Source organism: Euleptes europaea, chromosome 6 (genome assembly GCF_029931775.1).
Source record: "Euleptes europaea isolate rEulEur1 chromosome 6, rEulEur1.hap1, whole genome shotgun sequence".
Taxonomy (NCBI): domain Eukaryota; kingdom Metazoa; phylum Chordata; class Lepidosauria; order Squamata; family Sphaerodactylidae; genus Euleptes; species Euleptes europaea.
Window position 1 is genome coordinate 82,142,465 of NC_079317.1, and position 27,332 is coordinate 82,169,796.

Below are 27,332 nucleotides of genomic sequence, written 5' to 3' on the forward strand. Positions count from 1 at the left end.
ATATGAGATGAATAAAACCAATGGTGCTTTCACAGTAAGCAAAACATGACATTTGATCACAGATCATAGGTATCCGCACTTCCCTATGTAGAATAATATCTCTATAGGAAAAACATCATGTGTGAAATGGCTCCTAAAAGAAATAACCTCAGTGCGTAATTTGAGGCCAGGATTTGACCTGTATTTTGAAACTGACCCTAGAAACAGTACTGTCCATACATTAGTTAGTATTCTTTCTTCGCTACATATTGATTTAGTGAAGAATCAAGTAAAATGTGAACTGACAGTTAGTACAGCAAGTTTCTTAGAATATTAGAGGAGATCAGCGGGAGTAACAGAGAAGAAGGCAGTGAAAGGCTGTTTACTTCATAATGCCAGTTGTTTGGGGTTCATATTGAGGGCAGATGTGCCCTTTCTACAATGTTGGTTGGTTGGTTTCTCAAAAACATCTGGTTGTCCCTGTAGAAAATGGAATGGTAGACTATGACCAAAGTCATAGTTTGCCTAGGGTGTCCAAAAATAATAATAATAATAATCTTGGGCCAGCCCTGTATGGGGGTCACCATATCTAGTACATTCAGACTTGTGGGTCACCATACTGGAAAAGGTTAGGAACCATTTAACAAACCTACAGGCATTTCAGAGTGCTATTTCTTTCTCCCAAAATAATACAAATAATTTTTTTCAGGCTTTTTGACCCACAATACACACAGACAAAAACACATCTGTAAATACAAATAAAGAACTCATGTACTGTACATCTCAGTTCTAGTGTAATTTCTAATGTAATTACATTTTATATGCTAAAGACGTTTTCGGTAAACTATAGATCTTCAATTAATAACCAAAACAGAAAAGCATATTAAAAGGAAAATATATGCATATAAGTTACATTTCTATGTAAACAACACACAATACTACAAAGAAAAACTCTGCAGAATAGAACACAACATTTTCCCTCTACCCTTTTCAGAAGCACCATGGCAGCAGAAATTAACCAGGACTACAAATACTGGCTCTTAAATAGACATACCATTAGTATTAGCTCGATTTCACAAAGATTCATTATGCATTATTTGTAACTGTTTCCTGCTTTTCCTCCTGCTCCTTTCAGTGGGGCATTGGGGCATTTAACAAGTAGCAACAGCATTTAAGCACCACTCACAAAGTTAAGAAATTATTAAACCTCTCAATTAAACAGAAATAATTCCTCTTTTTTGAGTCCCTCACCATGAATTTTAATCCAAGTGTTAAAAATCACCTACAAGAATCAATGCTGTATCGAAGGCTATACAAAGTTAATTCATACATGCAATGTGGGGATTATTTCTTGCATTGCTGAGTTGCAACCCTGCAAGTCCTTGTCATTTCAGTGGGATGTTAGTGCATGTTAGCTGAGCTCAGGAGTGAAGCCCTGGTATAGTTGTGTCAAGTATTCATCTGGAACATATTTGTGCATTTTTTTCCTATAACAGTAGCATAAATATGGTTATGTCTTGCTAGGAAATACTGGCATCATATAAAAATGTGGCCAATTATCCTGTTGTCATGTGCCACAGTTCTGGTTCATACACACAACTGATAGTTACATGGTATGTGATCTGAGACTATCTCTTAAACAGATGCTGCATTAGTACATACTTTTTTCATTAGTACATACTTTTGCCTTTGGTTACAGCTGCAGCAGGTTCACTTGATCCTTTTTGTTAAGGATAATCCCTTTAATATTACATTACAGTACCACAAGTTGCAAATATTTACCACTTCATTACATTTTCAATTAATATGCATAACGTCCTCAACCTTGTAAATACACCCGGTAAATTATTTCTGCTTAACACTGCACTGACACATCTTCTGCAGTTTATTTACAAATGGATACAAAATCCAGTCACAAAACCCCTTTTCTCCACTGTGAGAAGTAGTGTCAAAAGTTAACCCTCTGCCTTACTTGAAGATGCTTATTGTAAAAATCTGAACACATAGGCTTGTGACCATCTTTTAAAAATAGCTAATATACACGGCATATTCATAAACACAGAAAGATAGATAGAAAGTGCTATGGTATCAAGAAAAACTAAAGCATGTCGTTCCTTTGAGAACTCTCAGAATTAAAATTCCAGGAAGTAGGAAACAATGAACATTTCCAGTGTAATTTCCATAGTAAAAAAATACAGTACATAAAGCCTTCCTCTACAATAAGATTCTAACAATCTTCCATTGGATGTGTTCACAATGTTGAAAGAGCAAGGACTTGTCTAGAATTGCTTCATGTCCAGCTGAATTGGTATTCTCTGGACAACCCAGCGCTGGTCTTCAGCTTCTTCCACTATCCTCTGCTCCTCCAAGGAAGATATAAGCTTATCTCTTTCTTCAACCACTTTCATCATCTCATCAAAAGTTTCATACTTATCACTCAGATCCTTTTCAATATCCGAATGGTCTGTTGCACATTTAAAAGAAAAACTATGAAAGTTAGTTTCCTAATCTCAGTTAAGTGACGATGGCATAGATAGTACAAGAAGTCAAATTTTTTTTAAAGCAGAAATAAAAGCGGGTAGTTAGCGATAACCCCCACCCTCTTACGATGGTATTCCTCTCTGTAGCCTGTGGCCCCAAGCACTTATCTCCCAGGTGAACCACTTATGGTTCTGATCTTGGGACAGTTCCAGGGGAGAAAGACTGCAGGAAGGTAACCCATGGGTGAGTAGAAGGCTTAGTCCTTCCCACCCATGAACCCTGTGTGCTCTCTAAATAAGACACCCAACCCTCCTTTACTTTGAAAAGATCTCATTAAAACACACAAGCATCTGCTGCCGCTTCTGCTTCAGCCCTCTGCCAAAGAAAAGCTGGGATCAAGCACACCGAAAAGCTTTGATATTTGCAGGGAAATATACCCCCTGTGCCAAATAACAAACTCCCTCACTGTACCAAACTCCTGTACATAATTCCATTTTGGTTTTCAAGTGTGAGAGCAGGAACGGGAATCGGGAAAGATGCATGTAGGAAGCTGGGCCACCAGTCCTAATAGCAGTATGCGAAGAATGTATATCACAGCCAATCATTTGATGAGGAAATTAATCACCTGTCATTCACCTCATGCTTGTTTCATATTCAGACATCACATGGGCATTATGTTTGCCTCAATAGCATTAACCTCTACATTATTACATGAACATTAGTCTAGTTAAGAAGAAATTTGGGGTATATTCATATCCATTTATTTCATTTCTTTTTAATAGATAAAACAGCACGAGCTAGTCCCAAAAGCTCCATCTTCTGGCTATTCAGCAGAAATTAACACTGGCAGTTGCAGATTTTGAGTTTGAAACTATTTTCTAGTTTAAGCCTCTGGCTATAATCCAGGGGTGAATGCACCACCCAATCCTCCAGTGGAATGATTTATTTTGGTACCTTTCCATCAGCTCCTCCCTCCAACTCAGATTCCCAAACTGCTTTTAAATACACACAAATATATAAAAGACAATGATTCAGTACAACGGCTGCACACGCATTGCTTCTATTCTTTTTATCTGTGTCTGTTTTCTTTATTGTTAGTATGATACTTGTTTGGATTATTTTTCAGTTCTATGTTTCCCTTGGTGTTAATGAAAAGACATATTTCTGCCAGTAACTGGGATGAAATTCTCAGGGACCGTTCCCTCCCTGCCAAGTTTTAGGCAGATAGGGGAATGTCTGCTTTTGCATGGAATTAATGTTCTTGCTTGCGTAACAGGCACAGAGAAGCATGTATTGGGATGATTGGATTTTTCTTCTTTTGCTGGCATCCTCAGAGGTGGGGGTGGGGATAAGAATGGAGCACATAAAAAGGGTAAATGGAATATTTTCTCCCTTGCCTTCCTTCCCACTGATCAGACAACCAAACCCAGGCAACAATGTGCCAGAATAACATTCAGATTTGAACATTTCCATCGTAGGAAAAATGGTTGCAGTAGGATTATTTATTTATTTAAAACATTGATTAGCCACCTTTCTTCCTTATGGAGCTTAAGGAGGCTTACAACATAAATAAAATATGTAAAATAAAATACATTAAAAACATAAAAGCCAAAATTTAAAATCACAACTCAGGAGTGCTAGTGAACTTAACCAAATGCAGTGCTAAATAAAACCATCTAGCAACTAAATCAACTATCTCAATAAATGAATATGATTCAGGTCAGAACTTGATTAATTTATCTGAATGCACATTCCTGCTTTTTTTGGTCAGTTCCCCTTTCAGCAGCTCTTTCACTAAGCTTTCATCAGCTGCTTTGCAACCCAACAGGAATATATTAAAAAAAAAACACATACACTAGGAGCTGTATCCTAACACTGCTCTGCAAAGTTTGAAGCTTCCCTCCCTCCTAAGGATCTTTCCTCCCATTTAAGTGGCTCTTCCACTGGAGGAAGCAGGAGATCTCCAGCTATTACCTGGTGGTTGGCAACCCTAAATGGTAGGCCAGTATTGGAATCTCATCAAAGAACTCCAGTGGCCATGGAATTACACATGGTGTGATTCTGGATGATTCAGTAGTCTCTTGTATTTCTTAAATCCAACTGACTTGCATACACAAGTACACCTGGCATCGCAACCTATAACTCAATTAATTCAGTAGTTTGCTTACCAGTAGTGGCCATTTTGTCTCTCAGTTTCTGCTCCAGTCGGCTTTGATGATCCTCTAATTCCAGGTCTTTGGCTCTGGGCACAAGGACAATAAAGGCTATGACAACCAATCCTCAATAGCTCTACTAAAAATATAGAAGCGGTGAGCTTAAGACCCTTGCCCTTTTCCAAAGTTATTAATAGGTAGGCAAACTAAGGCCAAATGTTTATGCAATAAAAAGAGACCAATACTTAATTTCTTGTAGGACTTCAGAAAAGGTAATGGTATGCACAAAGAACCACTTATGACTGGGAAGAGAAGAGATGCTCTGCATGTTTTGTGTTGACATAACTGATGAAGTATGGTATGTGCAGCGCTCAACTCAGACAAAGATCAGTCTGTGAAACATATTAGGTGGCTGGTCACCATTTCTCAGCCTATCCTATCTCATAGGTTTGTTGTGAAGATAAAAACAGAGAAATAAAAACTGAGAGAAAAAAACAGAGATATAAAAACATATGCTACACTTTGAAAACAAATATAAAGCAAACACAAAGCTGTATACAGCATGTACACACAACAGGGAACCACCAGCCTTGACGCATCTCTGAAAACATGAACATACTGTGTTTTTAATATAAGAAGAAGAAGAGCTGGTTTTTATACCCCACTTTTCTCTACCGTTAGGAATCTCAAAGTGGCTTACAATCACCTTCCCTTCCCCTCCCCACAACAGGCACTTTGTGGATTGACTCAATAAAGGAAGTCACGGCCTTTGGTTTGCTAGACCTGAGCAAGGCTGTTAAATTATAGGACGTTTTGGAGGTCATTAATTTAAAGGGCTGCCAAACATCAGATGCAACTTGAAGGCACATAACACACACATACACCGTGCATTCCTGAGGGGAACGCCTGCACCAGGCTTAGGAGGTAACGCAGCAGCACCAGGCGCCAAAAATCTGTGCGACCCTATGAGGGTTGCATGGGAGATACGCCACAGGTGGCGTAGCTCAGCCTAAAAAAAGGGGGCGTTCCCAAGCCGTAATGGCTTAGGAGGCCGCCTAACGACGGCCCCACCCCCTGGCCGGCGCCTTGACGCCTCAAGAATGCCTCCCGGGATGCCACGGCAGCCTTTGCTGGTGGAAGGCCCCGTTGTTGGCCCAGCCCGGTGCTGCCATGGTAAGCCTCCCAGACGCCGGTTCTGTGGGCCCTTGCACTGGCGCAGGTCTTTGCCGGCCTCCAGAAGACTTTCGTCCTGGCCGCTGGCATGGCTCAGGAATGCGCAGACAGATATCAAATGCAGAATGTGTTGGCTGCTGTTAGGGATCTGAGGTATATCTCCTCGACTGCTTTGCTTTAAACAAAAGCATAACCTGCCCACTCACTCCGGTCATCTTCAGAGACCCTCCTTTGGTTGCTACTGCCATCTGTGGTTAGACAGGTGGCAACCTAAGAAAGGGCTTTCTGGGTCATGGCACCAAAACTTTGGAATTCCCTCTACAGGGAGATTTGCCTTACTCCTTCTATTGGTGTCTTCCACTGTAGGGTGAAGACTTTTTTGTTTCCTCTGGCATACCCCCCCCCAATAATGGTTATTGTTTGTTATCTGTTCTTATGGAATTATTTTATAATTGTAAATGTTGTTTTTAATTGTTCAAATGTTTTAATTTTTTTTATATGCACCGCCTAGGGGATCCTAATCAGGTGGAAAGATGGGATAAAAATGTTTTAAATCAATCAATTAAATAAATAACTTCCAGAGGAGCACTTGTATTGTTTGTTTTTTACATTAATTTTCTGTTCTTCCTCCAAGATACTGAAAGTGACACAGAGAAGGTTATCTGGTTACCCATTCAAGCGTTCATGATCTCATTGCAAGTGAGATGTTCTCCATGCCAGTTCAAAGGCTGTAGAACCAGTTTTTTAAAGACTGCACACTGAAGTTGAAGTAAGCATGTTTACAGAACAGTCCACGTACTTCCACCATTCAAAATAATACATTTGTACATATCCTTATTTTTTCATTTTGAAACAAAGTCCAAATGGTATGTTTGGATATGTGTGTGTGCGTGTCTTAAGTGCCGTCAAGTCGTTTCCGACTCATGGCGACCGTATGAATCAATGTCCTCCAAAGTGTCCTATCCTTAACAGCCTTGCTCAGATCTTGCAAATTGAGGGCCATGGCTATTTTTATAGAGTCAATCCATCTCTTGTTGGGTCTGCCTCTTTTCCTGCTGCCTTCAACTTTTCCTAGCATGACTGTCTTTTCCAGTGACTCTTGTCTTCTCATAATATGTCCAAAGTACGACAGCCTCAGTTTAGTCATTTTAGCTTCTAGGGTCAGTTCAGGCTTGATTTGTTCCAAAACCCACTGATTTGATTTTTTTGGCGGTCTAGGGTATCCATAACACTCTCCTCCAACACCACATTTCAAAGGAATATACTTTCTTCCTATCAGCTTTCTTCATTGTCCAGCTCTCATACCCATTATAGGGAATACAATGTTTGGATATACATGTATGGAAGTTCTGTTTTTTATAAGATGCTCATCTGGCACTGTGGGTTTTGCCTTCCTGTGGACTAAGTGCCTAAAGATTTATTAGGATTCATCACAAGAGAATATATTCACTATACAAATTACAGTACCTGTAATAACCTTCGCTCACTGAAACTATATATTCAAAACAGATCACTGCTTTGGGGTGCATTTATTGTAAAATACCTTCCAGCTACAAATGACAATAAGATAAGAAAAAAGCATCTCTTGCGCTGCCTGTGCTAATGGTGATATCCAATTCAAGGCATAATGCAGCAATTTAGTTCAATAATGACATCTGCATGCATCAGAGAGAAAATCCTCCGCATGGATCAGGAGAATATTCTTCCCACCTCTAAAAATTTTCATCGCTAATGGCAAACGGTGAGTTCTTACTTACCTGATCAAGAGTTCAAATTCATAGCGCATTAATTTATTCTTCTCCGACACCAGCTCAAACCATTCGTGCAGCAGCTGAGTTTCATCTTGTGTGCCTGAATCTGTTTAAGGTATCAACAGTAAATTTACAAGATTGGGTTTTCAGGATAGCACTGCCATATTTACAAGTTGTATCATATAGAGACTGAAAGAGTGTTTTTGTTTTGTAGCTAGCAAACTCTAAAACTAAAGTAGCTGGATTGTAGTGATCAACTATACATCAACTACTCACACACATACAGTGTGTGTATGTGTATGTGTGTGTGTGCGAGAGAGAGAGAGAGAGAAAGAGAGAGAGAGAGAGAGAGAGAGAGACTAAAAAATTAAGATCTGTGTTTCAAACTCAGCCAATATTAGTTACTCTTGGTTGTTGTTTTTTTACAGGATATAGAGCATTGGACCAGTAACCTCTATCCTACGGTAATTTCAAAGATTCCCAGGCACTTTTCTTGGCCAGCACCTTAAAACTAGAGATGCTTAAGATCAGATCTAGGAAATTCTATGTGCATGAATTCCATGCACATCATACATTTTCCTCCTAAAAGCAAGAAGGAATGCAGAAGAAGTTGAACACAATGCTGTGATATGTTCACTTAGTGGGTGCTTGTGGCTGTTTAGTGCTCATAAGGATATCACAGTGCATTCCCAAGGAGAGTTACTCCAGTCTAAGCCCATTCATTTCAGCAGGCTTAGACTGGAGTAACTCTCCTTAGGAATGCACTGTCAGAGTGCAAGAGAGACAATGTTAATCAATCCTTGGGTTAATCCTTCTGCTGCAGCAAGCAACAAGCTAAGTCTATTCTTTCCATGGTGGGAAAATTAACACTGCTTCCCACCAGCTTTGTCCTTGGATCACTTAGTCATCTCTTTATTAGCCTGTGGGTCAAGTTTTGACTTCCTTATGAGTCCAATGCCTAGTAACCTTACAGTATAAGAAAGTCAGAGCTGTGGCCCACAACAGGTAACTTTCCATAAGAAAAGAAAACCAGGTCTCATCTGTTTCAGCATCTTTTTTCCAAAAACGCCTCTACGAAGCCCAAAAGCAGGATATGAAGGCAACAGCTTCCCCACACACACACACCGGTTGTCCTCAGTAGCTGGTACTCAGAGGTCTACTGCCTCTAACCTCAGAGAATCCTTTAAATGCATGCAGACAGTAATAGCATTTTATTTGTTACACGCATAAACACACAACTGTACCAGCTTGCCCGTTGGGTGCAGTTGCTAATTGTTCTAGAGATGAAGAAGTTGCTAATTGTTAGAAGAGATGAAGAAACACACTGGCCATTTATGCACGGCTGTTTCCTTGCAGTCACTCTACCAACTACTTCGGGGTTTTGCTTTGATTATGCATGCATTTTCTGACTGTCAGAGGTCGACTTGCTCTCCCAGCGCATTTCGGTGTGTTTTCCCTGCGTTTTCTGGATGTTGGCTAAATCCACAAAATGCGGGGAAAATATGTGGAAACATGCGGGGAGAGTGAGGTGACATCTGAATGTTGGAAAATGCATGCATAGTCAATGCAAAGCTGGGGTGATTGTGAGAAACAGCCATGCATAAATGGCCACTATGAGAGGAACTGTGACACATTCTTTGGAACAGTTGCTCTGTTAGGAACATACAGACTGAGAAATACTACAAGGGTGAGGAACCTACAGATTGAGAAATACTACAAGGGACCAGAAAATGATCTGGGAACATGTAATATTAAAGGGGGCAATGGGTGTGGGCCTAATCAGTGTCCAGACAGAAGGCGACTGGAACCCCATCTAATCTGCTCAGAACATACAAGAAATTAAATAGCTGGACAGGAGTACAGCACAAAACAAACACCCCCTAAACAAAAGATTAAATACCTAGCCACAAATCACACTCAACCTGGTCTGCTCTCTAATAATAGCCACCATTATTCACAGGACTGAGATTATTTCTGATTCATCTAATGCATAAATTGTTGTTGTTCCACTTGCAAGATCATCAAAGTCTCATTTGCTCGTCAGCCTTTGTAGCACTTTGTTTCACCCCTACACATGTTCTCTTCGTATTCATTAGCTACTGGACTGAATAGCTCCCACTAACAAAAGGCCCTTTCATTCTGTAGTCACGCAATTATTAGAGGGGAGCTGCGTTAATGTCACTGAAGGCTAGCGCTTGCAGGCCTGCCTCTAAATTTGGTTATTCACAACCTCTGCAGCTCGATATTATTGCTTAACTGTGATGTTTTTCTAATTACCTTAATAATACCTATTAAATCACTTGAACTCCATAAGCACAACCCTACTTAAATACAGCTTAGCCTAATGAGAAATGGTCGTTCATTAAGTAATAATGCACATTATTTTGTGAAAAGGGTGAATGAATGGAATGGAATCAGCTGGAATTGTACATTAACAACATGAACGTTGTTATAAGCAAACCCCAAAATTAATAGTTTTCATGAGCGGTTTGCAGAGCTGGAAAAAGATTTTGCATGTAACACTTATGGTGGAGGAGAAATCACCGTGCCCTCCAGAACACCTGCATCTAGCTTGCCACCTATCAATCAAAAGACAGGAAAAATGTAACCTTAATAAAATAAATTACGTTACTAAGGATGGTAACGAGGAAAGGAGCCTCTGTTCTTCAAGATGCAGCAAGCAGGTAAATGGATACCAATTTGGTAGGGCATATTTGATATTTGTACCAGGTATTCTGTTGACAAAACCGACTACTTTGGATCCCAATAACTGCAAGTAAATCTCTACCCATGCCACTGATATTTCTCAGCTCCCGCTTTCTTCTACAGCCTCCTGTGTTTTCTGGAAAACTACTCCTGAGAATCAGGCAACATCCAATAATTGTGCAAATGTTGTATGGGGTGGTGCAGTTCAAGGAAGAAATCCATGAAAATCATGGATCCTGCCCCACAGAAGTGTCTTCATGCATGAAAGGAGGGGAGACTGAATCCAATCTTGTAATTTTTTAAAGTCTCCAGGATTTTATGTTGCTTAAGGCTGATTTAACCATACCACATTAAACAAGCAGCACCTCCAACTTTCACCCTTGTTGGCCCTCCATGTGGCAAGCATATTATCCCAGCGCTCCAACCCTATCCATAGGAAACAACTGGCAGTCTTTTAGGAGCTCACTTTCTGGAGCCAGCAGGTTGGAATACAACCATCGTAACATGGTGTTCTCATGCAATGAGAAGTCAAGGAGAATCAACAGGATCATTGTTTCTGGGGTTGTTGTTTTTCTCACCCCAGCATAAATAATCCATCAGAACAACAAAATAATTTCAATTCCAAAGCCCGGCAAGCCACCAGATCTAAGTGTATCCAGATAATCTCTGTTTCATCCACAAATAGCTAGAGTTGGGCTGTCACTACCCACTTGAGCATGTTCCCCAAGAAGGGGAGATTTGTGAACATCTGATACTGGGGAAAGCATTTGAGGATGTTTTAAGGAGAAAGCTCGTTACTGTTTTGCATATGGTTCATAGCTTGTTTTATGTACATCTTACATCATTGTTTTTTTTCTTTTTTTCTTTTTAAGTATGGCTAAGAGCCTCAAAAGCTGGAAATAGCCCAGGCTTTTCTGGACCCCTGAGAGGACCTGATACCATGCAAGCAAAAAAATGAGAAAGTAAAGATTCTGTTGTCAGTAGGGAATAAAAATTAATCTGCTGTTAAAGAACTTTATGGTGAGAGGGCCAATTCACAAAAGAAAATCCATGCTGACTGTAAGGTCAATGTAAAGGCAGAATAATAACTTAAGGATCTGTGTATGTGTTGACCAGGCAACTTTTCAATGCATGATAATTATGGCATTTTAAAAAATGGTACCTACTTACCTTCTGAAAGTTAGTTTGGCCAGTCTGAAGTAATTAAACATCACATTTGCTATGCTACAACTCAGGAGTTTGTGAACGTCAGCACTACAGTTTCTAGAAAAATAATTCCCCCCACTTTACTACCCATCATATTTCACATATATTGTCGAAGGCTTTCACGGTCAGAGTTCATAGGTTCTTGTGGGTTATCCAAGCTGTGTGACCGTGGTCTTGGTATTTTCTTTCCTGACGTTTCGCCAGCAGCTGTGGCAGGCATCTTCAGAGGAGTAACACTGAAGGAGGGTCCTTCAGTGTTACTCCTCTGAAGATGCCTGCCACAGCTGCTGGCGAAACGTCTGGAAAGAAAATACCAAGACCACGGTCACACAGCCCGGATACCCCACAAGAACCGATATACTTCACATATGTTTATAATAAATTCAGTTCTGTGGAATTTCTTCAACTAAATGAAGAATTTTCCTAATTTCTAGTTTCTTCAGGAACACAGAAATCTTCATATGAAGAAATTCAAATAATTTCCTATCTCCTGTTTACCTGATTCTCCTCGCAGTTCTCTCTCTAGCTGAACACCAAATATCTCCAGGGTTCTTTGCTTCTCCTCTACTTCCTCCAGTTGCCGCTGGATAGCCTGACAAATAAATACAGAGATACTTTAAATTTTCCCATGCAAAAAGGAGAACGTATCAATATGTGGAGCTGCCCATACTGAAACAGACCATTGAACATATGAACATATGAAGAACACATGAAGCTCCCTTGTATTGAATCAGACCCTTGGTCTATCAAAAGCAGTATTGTCTACTCAGACCGGCAGCAGCTCTCCAGGGTCTCAGGTCCACCTAAGTACTGTCTGCTTTGACTGCAGCAGCTCTAAGACCTGCTACCTGAAATATTTTTAACTTGGGATTTAGGTCAGTGATAAATCACATCCTTAGCATGTACTAAGACCATGATCACCTAGAAAACATCATGGAGAAGCATGGATTTGAACGAGGGAGTCTCAGATCTTGGTCCAGCACTAACCAGTACACCACACCAACTCTCATGGCTGTTTTAGTTCCATGGAAACATAGAACTTCTACTAGTCACAAAATTATCATCTGAAAATGTCCTGAGTGGCATAGACTGAAAATTAAAATATGATTGTATAAAGGCTCATGAAGAGAGATCAGGACAGAGTATTGGGGTTTTGTATAGACTCTAGGTAGCAATCTCTCCTCTTCCTACAGGAGCATATATTTGACAAAGTTGTCTGTTTCGTAAGAAAAATCACTCGAGTACCTGTGCTTTATGGAGCCTTTTCAGCTGTTCTTGTTTAAGCAGTTGCTTTGTTTCCTTTTCCAACTTTCTATTTCTTTTTAGTGGTTTTTTTGCCTATTAACAACAAAGACAAAGCACAAAAGGTAATCAATACTTTGTACTTAGCCACAGATGTTCATGGACTTTTCTTTTAATGTGGATGTTAAGTAGTTTTATGACTGAGTTGGTAAGACACATTCTAAGCCATTTGCCCTCATCAATAGGGACCTTGCTAGGCATTAGCACTTTGTCAATGAAAGCAACAACAAATGTCCAATCAATGAGGATGAAACTGCACATCTATAATCCCAACGCAAATTATCTTGGTGAATAAAAAAGTACACATTAGGGAGTATAAGATTGTCACTCATGTCTTGACCTACTTATTGAATCTGCCGAAATGCTAAACTTCTGTCCCTTGGGGTTGAATAGATATGTATTTTGATGAGAAATGACACTACAGTTGGAATTTTTCATTTTGAACTAGAGCTACTGGAGACATACTACCATGCAGGGAACATTTCATCCAGAAGGAGATATAGACATGCCCAGAAGAAACAGTGATGGTTACAGAGAAAAGAGGAGCTAGAACATGAACATTTGAATAAGTACTTCATAATTCCTGTTTTGAAATTACTAAGAATTGTGAAGAAAGGAATGAAAACAAGCGTGATGAAGCATTAAGGTCTTCTGAAATGGGAGTCAAAGTCTATCCATCCTGGAAAAGCTAGATTCCTTGACACTTTATTGTGTTTCCCAAACCAGGGGGACCTCTTTAAACCTTTTCCATACAGAGAGGCACAATATCATGCCTTATCTTCTATACTTCAGGAGATGGATTTCCATATAAATAAGAAGAATATAAGGGAAAGATTCATCAAGGCCTTCATGAATATCAAGTTGTTGGAACTCTTCACAGGGATATTTAGGAACAGTGCTACTCTTTGCAGAGAAATGGTCCCCAGCCTTCTTCAGCTTCAAGGCACTTAAGGAATTTTGAGAAATGGGTCCCACCGCAAAATGGCTGCTATGTGATGCTCTTCATTATTTGTATTTCGGTGGGGTTGTGAATAATTTATCATTGAAGTAGGTTTGAGTTTATTTTGGTAGCAAGACGAGCGTTGAATTTTTCTCAATTTCCTCCCCCTGTACATATTTTAAAAAACAAAGTTCAATTAAATGAAATTGAGGAGGGGGATAAAATATATCAGTTTTTGAATGAGGCCATGAAAACTTTCAGGTAATAGTGTACTTGCCTAAGCTTACTAATAAACATGTGTTGGGTGCCCTTAGTTATTACCTACTTTGCAGGTCAGGGAACTATGATAGGGGAATCCAGGTGAAGGCAACAGAAGTGCGTAAGTCTGAGCACAATTAATTTTACTAATAGAGAAGGGGAAAGGAAAGCAGAGAGAATATTCTAGATATGGCAAATGCTGGAAAGATGAGGTGTCTCTAGTTAAAACTGGGGGAATGTAAATCTTCCATTTTCCTCCTCCTCCTCTTTCCTCCTCTTTTCCAGCTCCTCTCATATTTAATTTCACGCCTTGTAGTAAACCTCTGAATACCATTGCCAGGAGGCAACATTAGGGAACTGCCTTGGTCTCTACACCCTGTTGCCCCTCCAGAGTAACTGGTTGGCCACTATGTGAGACAGGATGCTGGACTAGATGGACCGCTGGTCTGATCCAGCAGGGCTCTTCTTAACCTGGATCTATGCAATAGACATTACAATACTGGGTGTTTTGTTCCCAAACCTACAGTAAGCTATAGTACAGAACCTGCATTTTTTTATTGCTGCCATACACCAAGTCAACATTTTCTGTCATGACCCCATGATCTTTTTCCTGGTCAGTCACTGCCACACACACACACACACACACACACACACACACACACACATTTTTCACCCTAATGTGCATCACTATCCAGTTACATTGGATCTCACTTGCAACCTCCGCCCAATATTCTGAATAATTTGATGTCATCTGCAAATCCAGCCACTTCTCTGCTCACCCCCTTTATTTAGATGTATGTTTAGAATTCAGTTGCCTGTAAGGGATGGGATGTTCATTGTAATGCAAGAAACAATGTGGGCACTGGTGGTTCCTAGATGCCAACATATTTTCACGGAAGCCCTTGGTCATTTAGTATACTGATAGCTAGTGTTTCAAAATGTGTTTCCCACCCCCACACTGTTATTTTCCCTCCTAGCCTTCCAGACGTGTGTTTATACTCACAAACACAATCTGCAAGACTAAAATTGGCAGAAAAACAGCACTTCGGGAGAAGGATTAATCATACCTCCCTCTACTAGCAACTGAAAATGTCCCCTCCCCAAGCAGCTTTTCTTTATCAAATAAGCTGGGCTTTAATACATGTGTATGCTTATAGTAGTTAATCCACCAGTGTATTGTGTGTAGTAATGAAATTGTATTGCAAACTCCTTAATGGAATAAATCCTTAAACACATTCAAAAGTGTAATTGTAGTGAACTGGACCATCTTTCCCCCAATACTATACTGAACTATATCAGGCATAGTTAATAAGACACCTTTTTGGATAGACCCAAAACAAAACTGGCAAGGAGAGGGGGGAAATCAGTATTTCCCAAACAAATAATTTTGTTTTCTTATTAGTTTTGTCAGTGGGAGATAGATGGCAATATCTGGGAACTGGCAGACATTAGTCACAGATAAAGGCTTGAATGCAGCCTGCTGAGGCAAATGCACTCATTACTGAACACAAACATTTTAGACTTCCCCTTCATTCATGTAACATCCATGTGCATATTACGTTAAGTGTACCATTTCCCAAAATTCATTAAAATTGGAATCAGTTGGGAACTATTGGTCAGGAAGTGCCATGCCTACACATTTTGGCTCCTGCTCTGTGCACAGAAAGATTTCAACATTCATCAGATTGTCTAAAATGCAGCAAGATTGTTTTAACCATAATATTTGTGTCCCAATCCTAAACACACTTATAAGCTATGCTGCTTTGTGACTGGAGGTAGATAGGACCTATTCTCTAGTTTTACTCATAAAAAAGTAAAGGTCCCCTGTGAAAGCACCGGGTCATTCCTGACCCATGGGGTGATGTCACATCCCGACGTTTCCTAGACAGACTTTGTTTACGGGGTGGTTTGCCAGTGGCTCCCCCAGCCATCTTCCCTTTACTGGGGACTCATTTTCCAAACCTCGGAAGGATGGAAGGCTGAGTCAACCTTGAGCCGGCTACCTGAAACCGACTTCTGTTGGGATTGAACTCAGGTCGTGAGCTCATAGGTGGGAATTTATTCATAAGGTTTTTCATAAATATATGCCATGATTCTGTGGAATGGTTGGCCTTGGTAGCTTAGGGTTGTCAACCTCCAGGTGGTGGATGGAGCTCTCCTGCTGTTACAACTGATCTTCAGCCAATAGAGATCAGTTCACCTGGAGAAAATGGCAGCTTTGGCAATTGGACTCTATGGCATTGAAGTCCCTCCCCTCCCCAAACCCCACCCTCCTCAGGCTCTGCCCCAAAAACCTCCCACCAGTGGTGAAGATCACCTCCCCAAGACTCTCAGCTTTCTTTCTTTCTTGCTCTTTCTTTCTTTCTTTCTTTCTTTCTTTCTTTCTTTCTTTCTTTCTTTCTTTCTTTCTTTCTTTCTTTCTTTCTTTCTTTCTTTCCATTCAGGCATTGCCAGCTGTGGACTGGTTTGCCCTGGCCCATTCATCCCTCTGGGCAGGGATGGAATTGTTCCAGCCAAGAGGCAAGAGCGGCAGGGTAGCGACTTGAACAGGATAGACCCCTCACAAGCAGGCATTTGCTGTGTGCTGCTAGGATGGTGCTGAGTGGCACAGGGGAGGGGGATGAGGCTGGGCACTTCTTGGCACATTGTATGTGCAGGTTGGGATAAACAAGGCCTGAGGGACCGCCGGGTGGATCTGCAGCTCATCTTAAAATATGTTCGCATATTTTAATAAGTTATAACAGAGACTATCCATTTAAATAAATTCGTTCAACCCACACTGTTGTCTCATGTCCTTATTTGGTGGGTGCCTGGGCATGCAACTTTCTATCTAGTCTTTATCATGATGATAGGGTTGCCAGCTCCGGGTTGGGAAATACCTGGAAATTTTGGGACGAAGCCTGAGGAAGGCAGGGTTTGGAAAGGGGAGGGACTTCAATGCCAAAGAATCCGATAGCCAAAGTGGCCATTTTCTCCAGGTGAACTGATCTCTGTCACCTGGAGAGCAGTTGTAATAGCAGGAGATCTTCAGCCACCACCTGGGGGAGGCAACCCAACATGATGAAGATATCCTTGAAAAGGGGACAGGCAGTGCTTTGTGAAATCTCAGAAGCCATCGTGGTGGTGGAAAAATATTTGGCTCAGGACTCCAGTGGCCTTCTAAAAACAAGAAATTACACAAGATAGCAACCATTGGCAAACTGGAATAGGTCATGGGCGACAACTGGGTGGAAGACTGGAGGTGGGTGTTAAAAGCATAAAGTGCAGCCAGCCTTGCTAATTCCCATACTGTGTGTACTGCAGATACAGAAAGCATAGAGCAGAAATGTCCTGTGACAAGGTGGAACAACCTCTAAAAGGCTTGCCCTCCTTTTCCTGCTAGGACGTCAGCTGATGCAGAGCTGCCTAAAAGTTAAAAGTTGATATACATTAACAAAGTGCTTATATGAATTTCCTAGTTGATGCTGCAGAGATGGTGTATTTAGGGTTGTTGTGCCCATTATCTAGGGTTGCCAGGTCCCTCTTCGCCACCAGCAGGAGGTTTTTGGGGCAGAGACTGAGGAGGGTGGGGTTTAGGGAGGGGAGGGACTTCAATGTCATAGAGTCCAATTGCCAAAGCTGCCATTTTCTCCAGGTGAACTGATCTCCGTCGGCTGGAGATCAGTTGTAATAGCAGGAGATCTCCAGCCAGTACCTGAAGGTTGAACTCAAGCAAAATTAGCACAGGCACAAAGGCCAAAATGTCTGGCACATAAACTTCACACTTGGAAGTATGCTGAATTAAAAAAAAAAAAGCAGTACCTGAAAGTTGGAAACCCTACCCACATCCCTAAAACTGGGGCGCATAATTTGCATACTTGTTATGCTTATACTTATTATGCAAGTCAAGCATCTTAATTTGGGAATACCGCTAGCACATTCCACAATAAAGTGGGGCAGTATCAGAATACTGTACTTAAAGCTTACTAACAGATTGCAGGAAATTATATCTGCTAGCTGAAGACCAAAATTCCAAACTTTTGGAAGCAGTCAAATCAAATTTCAAATTCATCAAATTTATTAGTACAGTCAATCAGACCAGTAAAAGCTAGTGGATGGAGTGGGAAAAAGTGCAATAAGTGCCAATGAAAACATTCTAGCAGAAATTTTTGAAAGCAGACTAAATCCAAAAGCATTTAAGGAATGAAGATATTAAAAAGGTTACCTTGAATGGTAATGAAGGCTCATGTTCTAATTCATCATCAGAGGAAGAAGAACAATAATAGCCAGTGACTTGTTTTCTGACAGGTAGATGTTCAGAGCCTAAAACAGAAACAAAAAGCTCAATGAGGCAGAGCTTATTTGCCCTGCCACTTTGATCTTCCCCATAGGCCTTCATGCTGCACCTGCCCTTGGCTTTCCAAGACTAACACCTAACAACTGGCTGATCGCGTTAATTAAACTCTTGGACTTCAAGGGTTTAATTCAAGGCCTTCGCCAAGTGGCAATTCCCTGATCACCCCCACCTTGCAAATATACCATTTTAAGTACAAATCAGTCGATTCCCATTTCCCAGGCGCGATGCCTCAAGCCTGCAATCCAAACTCAGATCTGTTATTCAGATTCATATCTAAAGTTTGCTGTGTTATCTCAATGGTTATCTAAGGCTCACCATGCAATGTAATTGAATCGAATGCTTCAAGTCTGAGCCAGCTCTTAAACAAATTACCCTTGTGTGGCTTGTAGCATCTGGCACCCATTTTTACATTGTGACATCTGCTCAGTGTAAAATAGGTGGCGTCAGAATGTCTGGTCATATATATATATAAATCACAGAAGTAATCAGAAGCAAATGGACTATGCGGAGGAGTTTTTTTTATCGCGCGGTCTCATGCAACATAAATATTTCATTAATTAGGTCTAAACAAACTTCACATATTTTGCTCTCTCTCAAGATTATCCCACCATGCAAGTGTGTGTGCGTGCATGCGTGTGTGTATTGAAGTATTCAGTCTCTGATGCACACAATGCATTCTTCCACTAAGTCCCTCTGAGATTTAAGCAAAGTCTATGGGAGAAACTGTAAGCAAGAGACTTGTCACATCCCAAAAGCGAACAACATTTTATTCAAGCATAAGCTTTCATGGACTAAAGCCATGAGGGGCTTTGAGGGGCTGTGGCTCAGTGGTAGAAGGTCCCAGGTTCAATCCGTGGCATCTCCAGTTAAAGGGACCAGGCAAGTAGGTGATGTGAAAGATCTCTACCTAAGATCCCCCTGGAGAGCTGCTGCCGGTCTGAGTAGACAAAACTGACTTTGATGGGCCACGGGTCTGATTCGGTATAAGGCAGCTTCATGTGTTCACTTCTTCAGATGCACTGAGTGGATCCAAGGTCTTTAAAGCACCACAAAACGCTTATTTTTGGTGCATTGGGCTAATGGATATCCCTCTGGGAGAAACTGTCCTTCAAAAATTCAAATTGAATTGTTTTTATGTTTAGAATTTTTTGTGTGTGCAGTCTGTCAAATGTATGTTTTGAAAGGCACAACATTTATGCTTGTTTTCCTGAATTTATTTGCTTAATTCATGTTCTCTCTCAGATGACAGAATAGGATCAGAGGACATCTGCTGAGATACTTAACTTGCTGCAGGATTGATGATTAACAGCCAGATTGGACTCAGTTCAGGCAGTGAGTGGCATGCATGTGCTGCTTAAAATGGTCAAGGATTTTGTGCTTCAGGAGCTGGGTTCTGTTGGTTTGCCATCATCATTGTGTGAATACAACATTTGATTGGGGTCAGGCATAACATCATATCCAACAAGTGCATTTCTCTCCCTAGAACCCCCAAACATTTATATTTTTATATACTTTAGGACACACAGACCAGATGATGATACTGGTTAATATCAGTTTATGTTACCAGCAGCATTTATACCAAGGGGAGATTAAAAAGCTGTTGTACAGTATACTTGGTATTTACAGATGAACATAAGACATGAAGACATAAGAAAAGCCATGCTGGATCAGACCAAGGCCCATCAAGTCCAGCAGTCTGTTCACACAGTGGCCAATAAGGTGCCTCTAGGAAACCCACAAACAAGAAGACTGCAGCAGCGTTACCCTGCCTGTGTTCCAAAGCACCTAATATTATAGGCATGCTCCTCTGATCCTGTTGATAATAGGTATGCATCATGACTAGTATGCATGTATGCTTTCTGTTTGTAATATTTGTCTATGCCATTAAAGGTTTATGGAATGGAATGGAATGGACTAGTATTCATTTTGACTAGTATTGGATTGTAATCTAGCTATTCCCATATCTGACTGTCAACGTTTTAGACCTCAGTTAGACATTAGAAGTGGCATTGCACATCTAAACTTGGCAGAAATGTGGACCACACGTTATAGCTGTGATGGAAACGTCACTGTAAATGGCTTCCTGATGAGTGATTCTTAGTTGTAATACCCAAAGCTGCATGAACCTTTGCCATTGTATAAAACTATTTTTCCACCAGGAATATCAAGCAGTCATCTTGTGCAGAAACACTGTCAGGGCTGTCTCTGCAGCAGGTTTAGTATGTGCTCTTAACTGTAATTCTAGGTTATCATCTCGTGGTTACCACTTGCCTCGTTTATTTCTTAAGAAAAAATTTACGCTGCCTCTTCAGATCCCTTACGTCTGACTATCTCTGAATGAATTCTTAGGACTCTGCTTTGTCTCTGGATAAAGTGTATGTATAAGCCCTTTTAAGGAGCGAGGGGATATGTTCTCCCTAAACATCTACATGCCAGGAGAAATGCAACAGGCATGTCTTTACCCTGCAGACAAGCTTGATGTTAGTTTACAGCGTCACCTCTTTAATTAATTCCTACCATGCCATTGTTACAGATACAAAAACTTAAAGGCCATTTATGGAGGGTCGATTCTGCTCCTCGCTCAATGCAGTTTTTTTAAAATCTGACCTTTAAAGTGACTATTCACGGTCCCGATGCAAGAGGAGAAAGTCAAACAAATTCCACCCCCCCCACACACACACAGGCCTGCTCCTTCGTTCCTTTGTTTGCATAGCCATAAGCAATAGTCGTTCGCATAGCTAAACCAGCTGGGATTCTGCATGCTTCCTTCAGTGAATGCTTCGATGTGGGGGCGGAGCAAATACAAAAGGTCACATTAAAAGGGGTCTTAAGAAATGCGAAGCAGGTATGTGCCTCTGGAACGACAGTTCAGCTGTGAAGAAATTTTAAAAAAAATATGCGGGGCACTTCAGCCTGAAACTGGCTGCTAATTACCAAGCATAAACAGCAAAAGGAACCTAATGCCATTTCAAGATGCAACAATTCTCACTGCCTAGCTATATCTATGCATATTATAAGGGCTATACAATCATACCAAGCTTCTATAAATAATCTCTGAAATTTTAATCTTAGAACAATTCCTTTAGAAGAAAAAGATTCTTTGAACAATTGAGCCATTTCTTTTATTTTGTTTTTCTCCCTATTGTTATCCAAAAAAAGGACTGGGGGTGTGAGGGGGAGGGAAGTACCTCAAGAAAACAACCAATAAACCATATTAACAGCTAAACTGAGATGCGCTAACAAGGAAAAATCCCACATTGCTCTTCACTTTCCCTCTCAAATCTTTTTACTACCCATGCTTAAATCCTCAAGGGAAAACACTCTCAAATGATCAGCTGTTACAATGGCTCCAGATGATTAAAGAAATTAATCCTAAGAGAGACGTGAGACAGTACAAGACCTGAGTCAAAACAGATTTCTTGATTTTAAAAAAATGAAACCGACAGTCCTAGAAACCTAATCATTAAATGAAATGCGCTGCAAACAGAAAAACAACAGGTTTAGAAGGAGATGTCTTTCCTTTGATTTACAGTCATACTGCACTGTGGATAAAATAGTAAAACACGTCTTACTATACTGCTATATCTATCTTTGCAACTCAGTTGTATATGAACAGGAGGGGATAATGTATTTTTCAGAATGAGTTCAGATAAACAAGCAAGAGCTCTGCCTGTGGTATTGTATTCTTCCTAAGAAATGCAATGCCATGGCTGAGCCAGCATTACTACCTCTGAGCTTATTTTTTATTTAGAAACAATCTTCTGGTATTTTACATTTAATTCTGCACAATGGAAGGAATTTTAAAATTTATTGATATTTTGCTGTTTGGGATTTTATTCCTATTTTCATATCCTATTTTATTCCTATTTTCATGGGGTTCTTGCAAATTGAGCAAAGATTTTCAGTAAACCTCTGCCTGAAATTTAGATATCGTCCAGGACATTTTTCCAGAGCCAGCGTGGGGTAGAGAGCCAGCATAGTGTAGTGGTTAACAGCGGTGGTTTGGAGTGGTAGACTCTGATCTGGGGAACCAGGTTTGATTCCCCATTCCTCCACATGAGCGGCGGAGGCTAATCTGGTGAACTGGATTTGTTTCCCCACTCCTACACATGAAGCCAGCTGGGTGACCTTGGGCTGGTCACATTCTCTCAGCCCCACCTACCTCACAGGGTGTCTGTTGTGGGGAGCGAAAGGGAAGGTGATTGTAAGCCGGTTTGAGTCTCCCTTAAGTGGTAGAGAAAGTCGGCATATAAAAACCAACTCTTCTTCTTCTTCCAATCCTCAGTACTACTGCCTGTGAGTCAGAAGTTGTACCATTAGGACTCCTCGTAATTTCACTGGGCACGCTAGGTCTTAGGCAGGGGCAGGTTGGCCATTTAATTTAATCAGGAATTTCCTGATGGGTAGTTGATGGCCAAGGACAAGCCAAGCCAAGCCCCCTCCTGTGGTGATGCATGCACGAAGCTGCTCAGCTCAAACTTGACCAATTACAACATGCACTGGCTCATCCATTCCCTCCTCCTCTGCCACCACGGCTGGCTGGTCAGAGCCCAGAGACCCCTACAGGACTGCTTCCACCATGAGGACTTCTTGGATCAGCTTACTCCTGGCCAAGTTTAATCTTCCAGTCTGCACCGAGCTCACATCACACCTTGTAGTGCCAACCTAAGATAGGAAAGTGATATCCTAGTGCCCTCTGCAAAGGACCCTGGCAGAAGTGGGGAATGTACCTCTTGGATTATGTACTATGCCCACTTCTCTTGGTCACCTTATATGAAATGTAACTGCTTGGCAGGCCATGTCAATCAGGACTGATTTAAACGTGATTCTTGAGAGAAAGAAGATCTTCACTGGGTGCGTGATCTTGCTTGGTTGGCCACTGTGTGAACAGACTGCTGGACTTGATGGAACTTGGTCTGATCCAGCATGGCCTTTCTTATGTTCTTATGCTTGTTTCCTGCCTGGCTAATGGGCCTGTGGTGTGCTAAAGTTGCTCATAAAATGGATTAATTGCTGCTGAGTGCATGAACAACCACATGGGTATGACCTTCATCATCACATTTCAGGCATGCCATAATCACTTTGTAGAAGACAGGATGTATGTAATAGTTTGGAAGTAACAGCCACCTTAAGTGGCTACTTAAAATGATTGTAGATTTGGGCCAAGCCAGCTAAATTCTAAGGAAAGAAATGCCAAAGCACATAGCAATACATTGCAAGATATCCAGACAAAGAGAAGGTGATTTTCATCAGTTCTTCCCCTCCCACAGGAGGCTTAAGATTCTTCCCACGCTGTTCCTGGGGGAGTGGGAGAGTCCCCTATCCCCCAGAAGCAGTATTTTCAATTGACATTTTAATAGCAGAAAGGGGGGGCAAGAAATCCCTTCTTACAGAAGTCCTCCATGGGACCCAACACACAGTTCAGCTTCCAAACGTCCATAGCAAGTTTAAATGGAGAAAAGTCAATACATTTTAAAATGGTACTACATTATCTTTTAAAATGAGCATTTTGCTTACCCACAAATTCTCTATTGTGAGGACAATTGATTACTTCCTCAGCAGCAAGGATGGTACTGGCGGGCACAGGGGACGTTGAAGAAGGGTTTTTATCTTCATCGCCCCTCATTTTACCGAACAGGTTCCTGAGATTGTTCCTCTGTACAGCACTCTCTAAAACAGCATCAGAACTTTTGTTCTTGAGTCTTAGAGATGAATAAAGGATGTTCTTTTGGTTACAGTTACTGAAGTCGTCCCTGGTAGACTTCCAGAGATTCTCTTTAAGAGTAAATCTCTCTAGAAGCATTGGCACATCATCTACATCAGTATGGGAAGGATATTCAAATGCACCTAGACTCTCGGATGGGCTGGTATGCATACTGTAAACCGGAAAACATGCATCGTCATACGAATATTCTTCTCGTGGACTGTTGGAAAAACTAGAACTATCTGAACTACCAGTTTCGAGGCCTTTTCCCGGAGTGCTCAACTCATCGGGCTCTTGCATCTGTGTGTCATGCTTCCCATGATTCTTGCTGTTTCTTAAATTGACTGTATAAGGGAAATTGAAAATGGTGTTCTCCGGATGATGTCTGGCATTTGTTTCTTGGCTCTTTTTCCAGCCTTCAGGGGGAGATCTAAGCGGTTCTATGATGGATTTCTTTATGGCACTGGCAATGAGCCTCAGTGGTGATTTAGATTGGCCAGCGATTTGTCCTTTGGGACAATTATCAGCATTCTTAGGAGATTTGTATTCTGGCGACATAACTGGCGAACAGTTCCCTGAGAATTTTGGATGTCTGAAACAACTGGATTGTTTTGGATTCGGTTCTAGGATTCCTTGCCCTTGCTGTTCCATTCTTGTTCCATTTAGCTTACCATCATTCAGAGCGTGTAGTCTGGACTGTTGTTCCATTGAAAATGAGAGCTTCCTCATTATCTTGTTTTTAGCTTTGTTTATATGTTGGTCTTTTGACGATCCTGAAGCCGCCTTATCTTCCTTTTCAGAATTTACAGAAGTATCTGAGCATTTCGCAAGCAATCCTGAGCCCTTGCCTTCTCTGCACACTGTTTGGTTTTTCAAATGCTGGTCTTCAGGATCGTAGCCCTCAGCTTCATGATTCTTAACAGTGGGAACTGAAGTCACATGCCCATGATGAAAAGATTTACTACGTACCAAAGGGCTGCTGTCTGTGGGGATGTGAACCGAATGATGAGACACATAGAAAGGGATTCCTTCAGGTACCTCTGTGGCTCTTCCTTTTCTTTGAAATGCCCGGCTGTGGAGTTTGAAATGTCCTGGTGTGATTTCTGGAGTTTTGTTGGGAGACATCGGCTATAAAGGAATGCAGATATGATTATTTTGGGAGAAAAATGTAGCCAGTCATAATACTCTTATGTAGAGAACATTGTCAAAGCAACAAAAGAGAAAATATACTTTCCCACGTAAGTGTCAAGATAGTTGTGGACTTTGAGAAAGAGTCCGATAAAAATGTAGAAACTAACAACTGTGGCTTCCTGAAGTTATGCAAAGGCTCCTGGGGGACAGCCAAGATATTTGGATATTCAGATACCTGTGGGAGTTCACGCTGCAAAGCATTACATGGTCTTGGCAGATACACAGCAGGACGTTCCACATCAAATCTTAAATAATGATGTTCTATAGCCCAGCTCCATTGGAAACACTATTTGCATTCTGTTTTCAGAGATTTCTTTATATTATATTTTGTACTTTGCTACAGATAGCCTCTTGTTGCTTTGCTTTTTACAATTATATGACTAATTGCCTGTTCTGCTGTGTGCATTCTTTACAACCAATGTGCTATGGCTTCAGTCCAAATGTGCAAGTGGGAAGCTACAGATGATCAGTGGGTACAAGCCTATACCAGACCTCTGCTCTTTCTTCTGAACAGCAGACTGTATCCCTGGTTAACTTGAAGAGCTACACACATGCAGCCATACAGCTATAGGAGGGAAGGAACTGCATGCACAGCACACAAAGGTACATGTGACTCTTCGTCCAGGTAAAGATGCACTCCTGTCTCTGAAGGGGCACAAGGTTATGTCGTATTAAGGTGGCCAACCTCCAGGTACTAGCTGGAGATCTCTTGCTATCACAACTGATCTCTGGCTGATAGAGATCAGTTCACCTGGAGAAAATGGCCACTTTGGCAATTGGACTTTATGGCATTGAAGTTCCTCCCCTCTCCAAACCCCACCCTCCTCAAGCTCTGCTCCAAAAACCTCCTGCCTGTGGCAAAGAGGGACCTGGCAACCTTATGTTGTATGCATATACATTCATGTTCAATGTTTGCAATCATGTCAATATCTGAATGCACATTCATCCCAATTTTGTATCATGGGACTAGTACCCTGAAAAAATCCAGGATCCAGATAGCATGTACACACATTGAATTAACATGCAGATGGTTGTGATAATGTCTCAATATGCAAAACAGATCATGCAAATACAGGAAACATGAACTGAGTGCATGTATGCTGAAGGTATGAAAAGGGCTTTTGGCTTCCAGTAATGCCTAATTGAAGCAGAGATGTGACATGATCAAGTTCAGTGGTTTTCTGGCCCCCACGCCATTTCATTGACTGCGGCCTCAGAGGGGTGGGAAATGCTGAATGTGATGACATGTCACAGATCAACTTCAACTAGATGTTATCGGGAGATGCATGGAAGAGAGGGGGATTAATGGTAGGCTGCTGCACATTGAACCTCAATCTCAATAGACTGAACATTTCATGTACAGAGAGAGCATATAAGTAGTGCCCTAGTTATAAGGACCTTTTTCCTGAGAAGTGTTGATTATACACATTGAGCGACAACCAAATGGCCATAATTAGACATTTTTGAGTATGTGGTTAACTTTCAAAGGCAAATTTAGCAATTTGCACTAAAAAGCCAATAAAGGCCCTAGTTCTAACGAACAGTAAGAAATAATGAAGTATTTCTTGTATCCAGAGTAACCAGTGGCGGACCTACATTTTTGGGGCCCTGAAGCTTGAATGGTTATGGGGCCCCCTTCGCAACCAGCAACAATAGGGCAACATCCAACAAGGTCCAAAGGGCCTTGCTGCCCTTGGAAGGACCTCGAGGCTAGGGTTGCCAACCTCCAGGTAGTACCTGGAGATCTCCTGCTATTACAACTGATCTCCAGTCGATAGAGATCAGTTCACCTGGACTCTATGGCATTGAAGTCCCTCCCCAAACCCTGCCCTTCTCAGGCTCCACCCCAAAAACCTCCCACCAGTGCTGAACAGGGACCTGGCAACCCTACTTGAGGCCCAAATGGTGGAGAACAGGGTGGTGGGGTGGAGTCCTTGAAAATGGGCCATACAGTGATGAAATAAAACTATAGAACTATTAAGCTGTGCACCAACAAAGCATTTGAAGATCCAGCTGCCAAAATGTAGGCTATGAATAGATTTGGGCGAGCTCAGAGAGCCCTTACAGCTGGGGGTTCGGGCGCTGCAAGCCCCCAATAAAATTTGGAAATTTGACCAATTACAGGGATATTTTGAGGCCATATGAAATGGGT

General features: G+C 41.3%; 1 protein-coding gene across 1 annotated transcript in view; it reads right to left on the reverse strand.

Moving 5' to 3' along the window:
* Positions 1-2,258: 2,258 nt before the first annotated feature.
* The window catches only part of LOC130479538 (F-actin-monooxygenase MICAL2-like), a 40,529-nt gene continuing 15,455 nt past the window's right edge, over positions 2,259-27,332 (reverse strand). Inside the window, exons 6-12 of the mRNA XM_056851936.1 lie at positions 23,803-25,117; positions 18,154-18,251; positions 12,695-12,787; positions 11,948-12,041; positions 7,544-7,643; positions 4,629-4,702; positions 2,259-2,443 (exon numbers count right to left, since the gene is read on the reverse strand). Of these exons, the coding sequence (XP_056707914.1) occupies positions 2,259-2,443; positions 4,629-4,702; positions 7,544-7,643; positions 11,948-12,041; positions 12,695-12,787; positions 18,154-18,251; positions 23,803-25,117 (1,959 nt within the window). The remainder of the gene's footprint in view (positions 2,444-4,628; positions 4,703-7,543; positions 7,644-11,947; positions 12,042-12,694; positions 12,788-18,153; positions 18,252-23,802; positions 25,118-27,332) is intronic.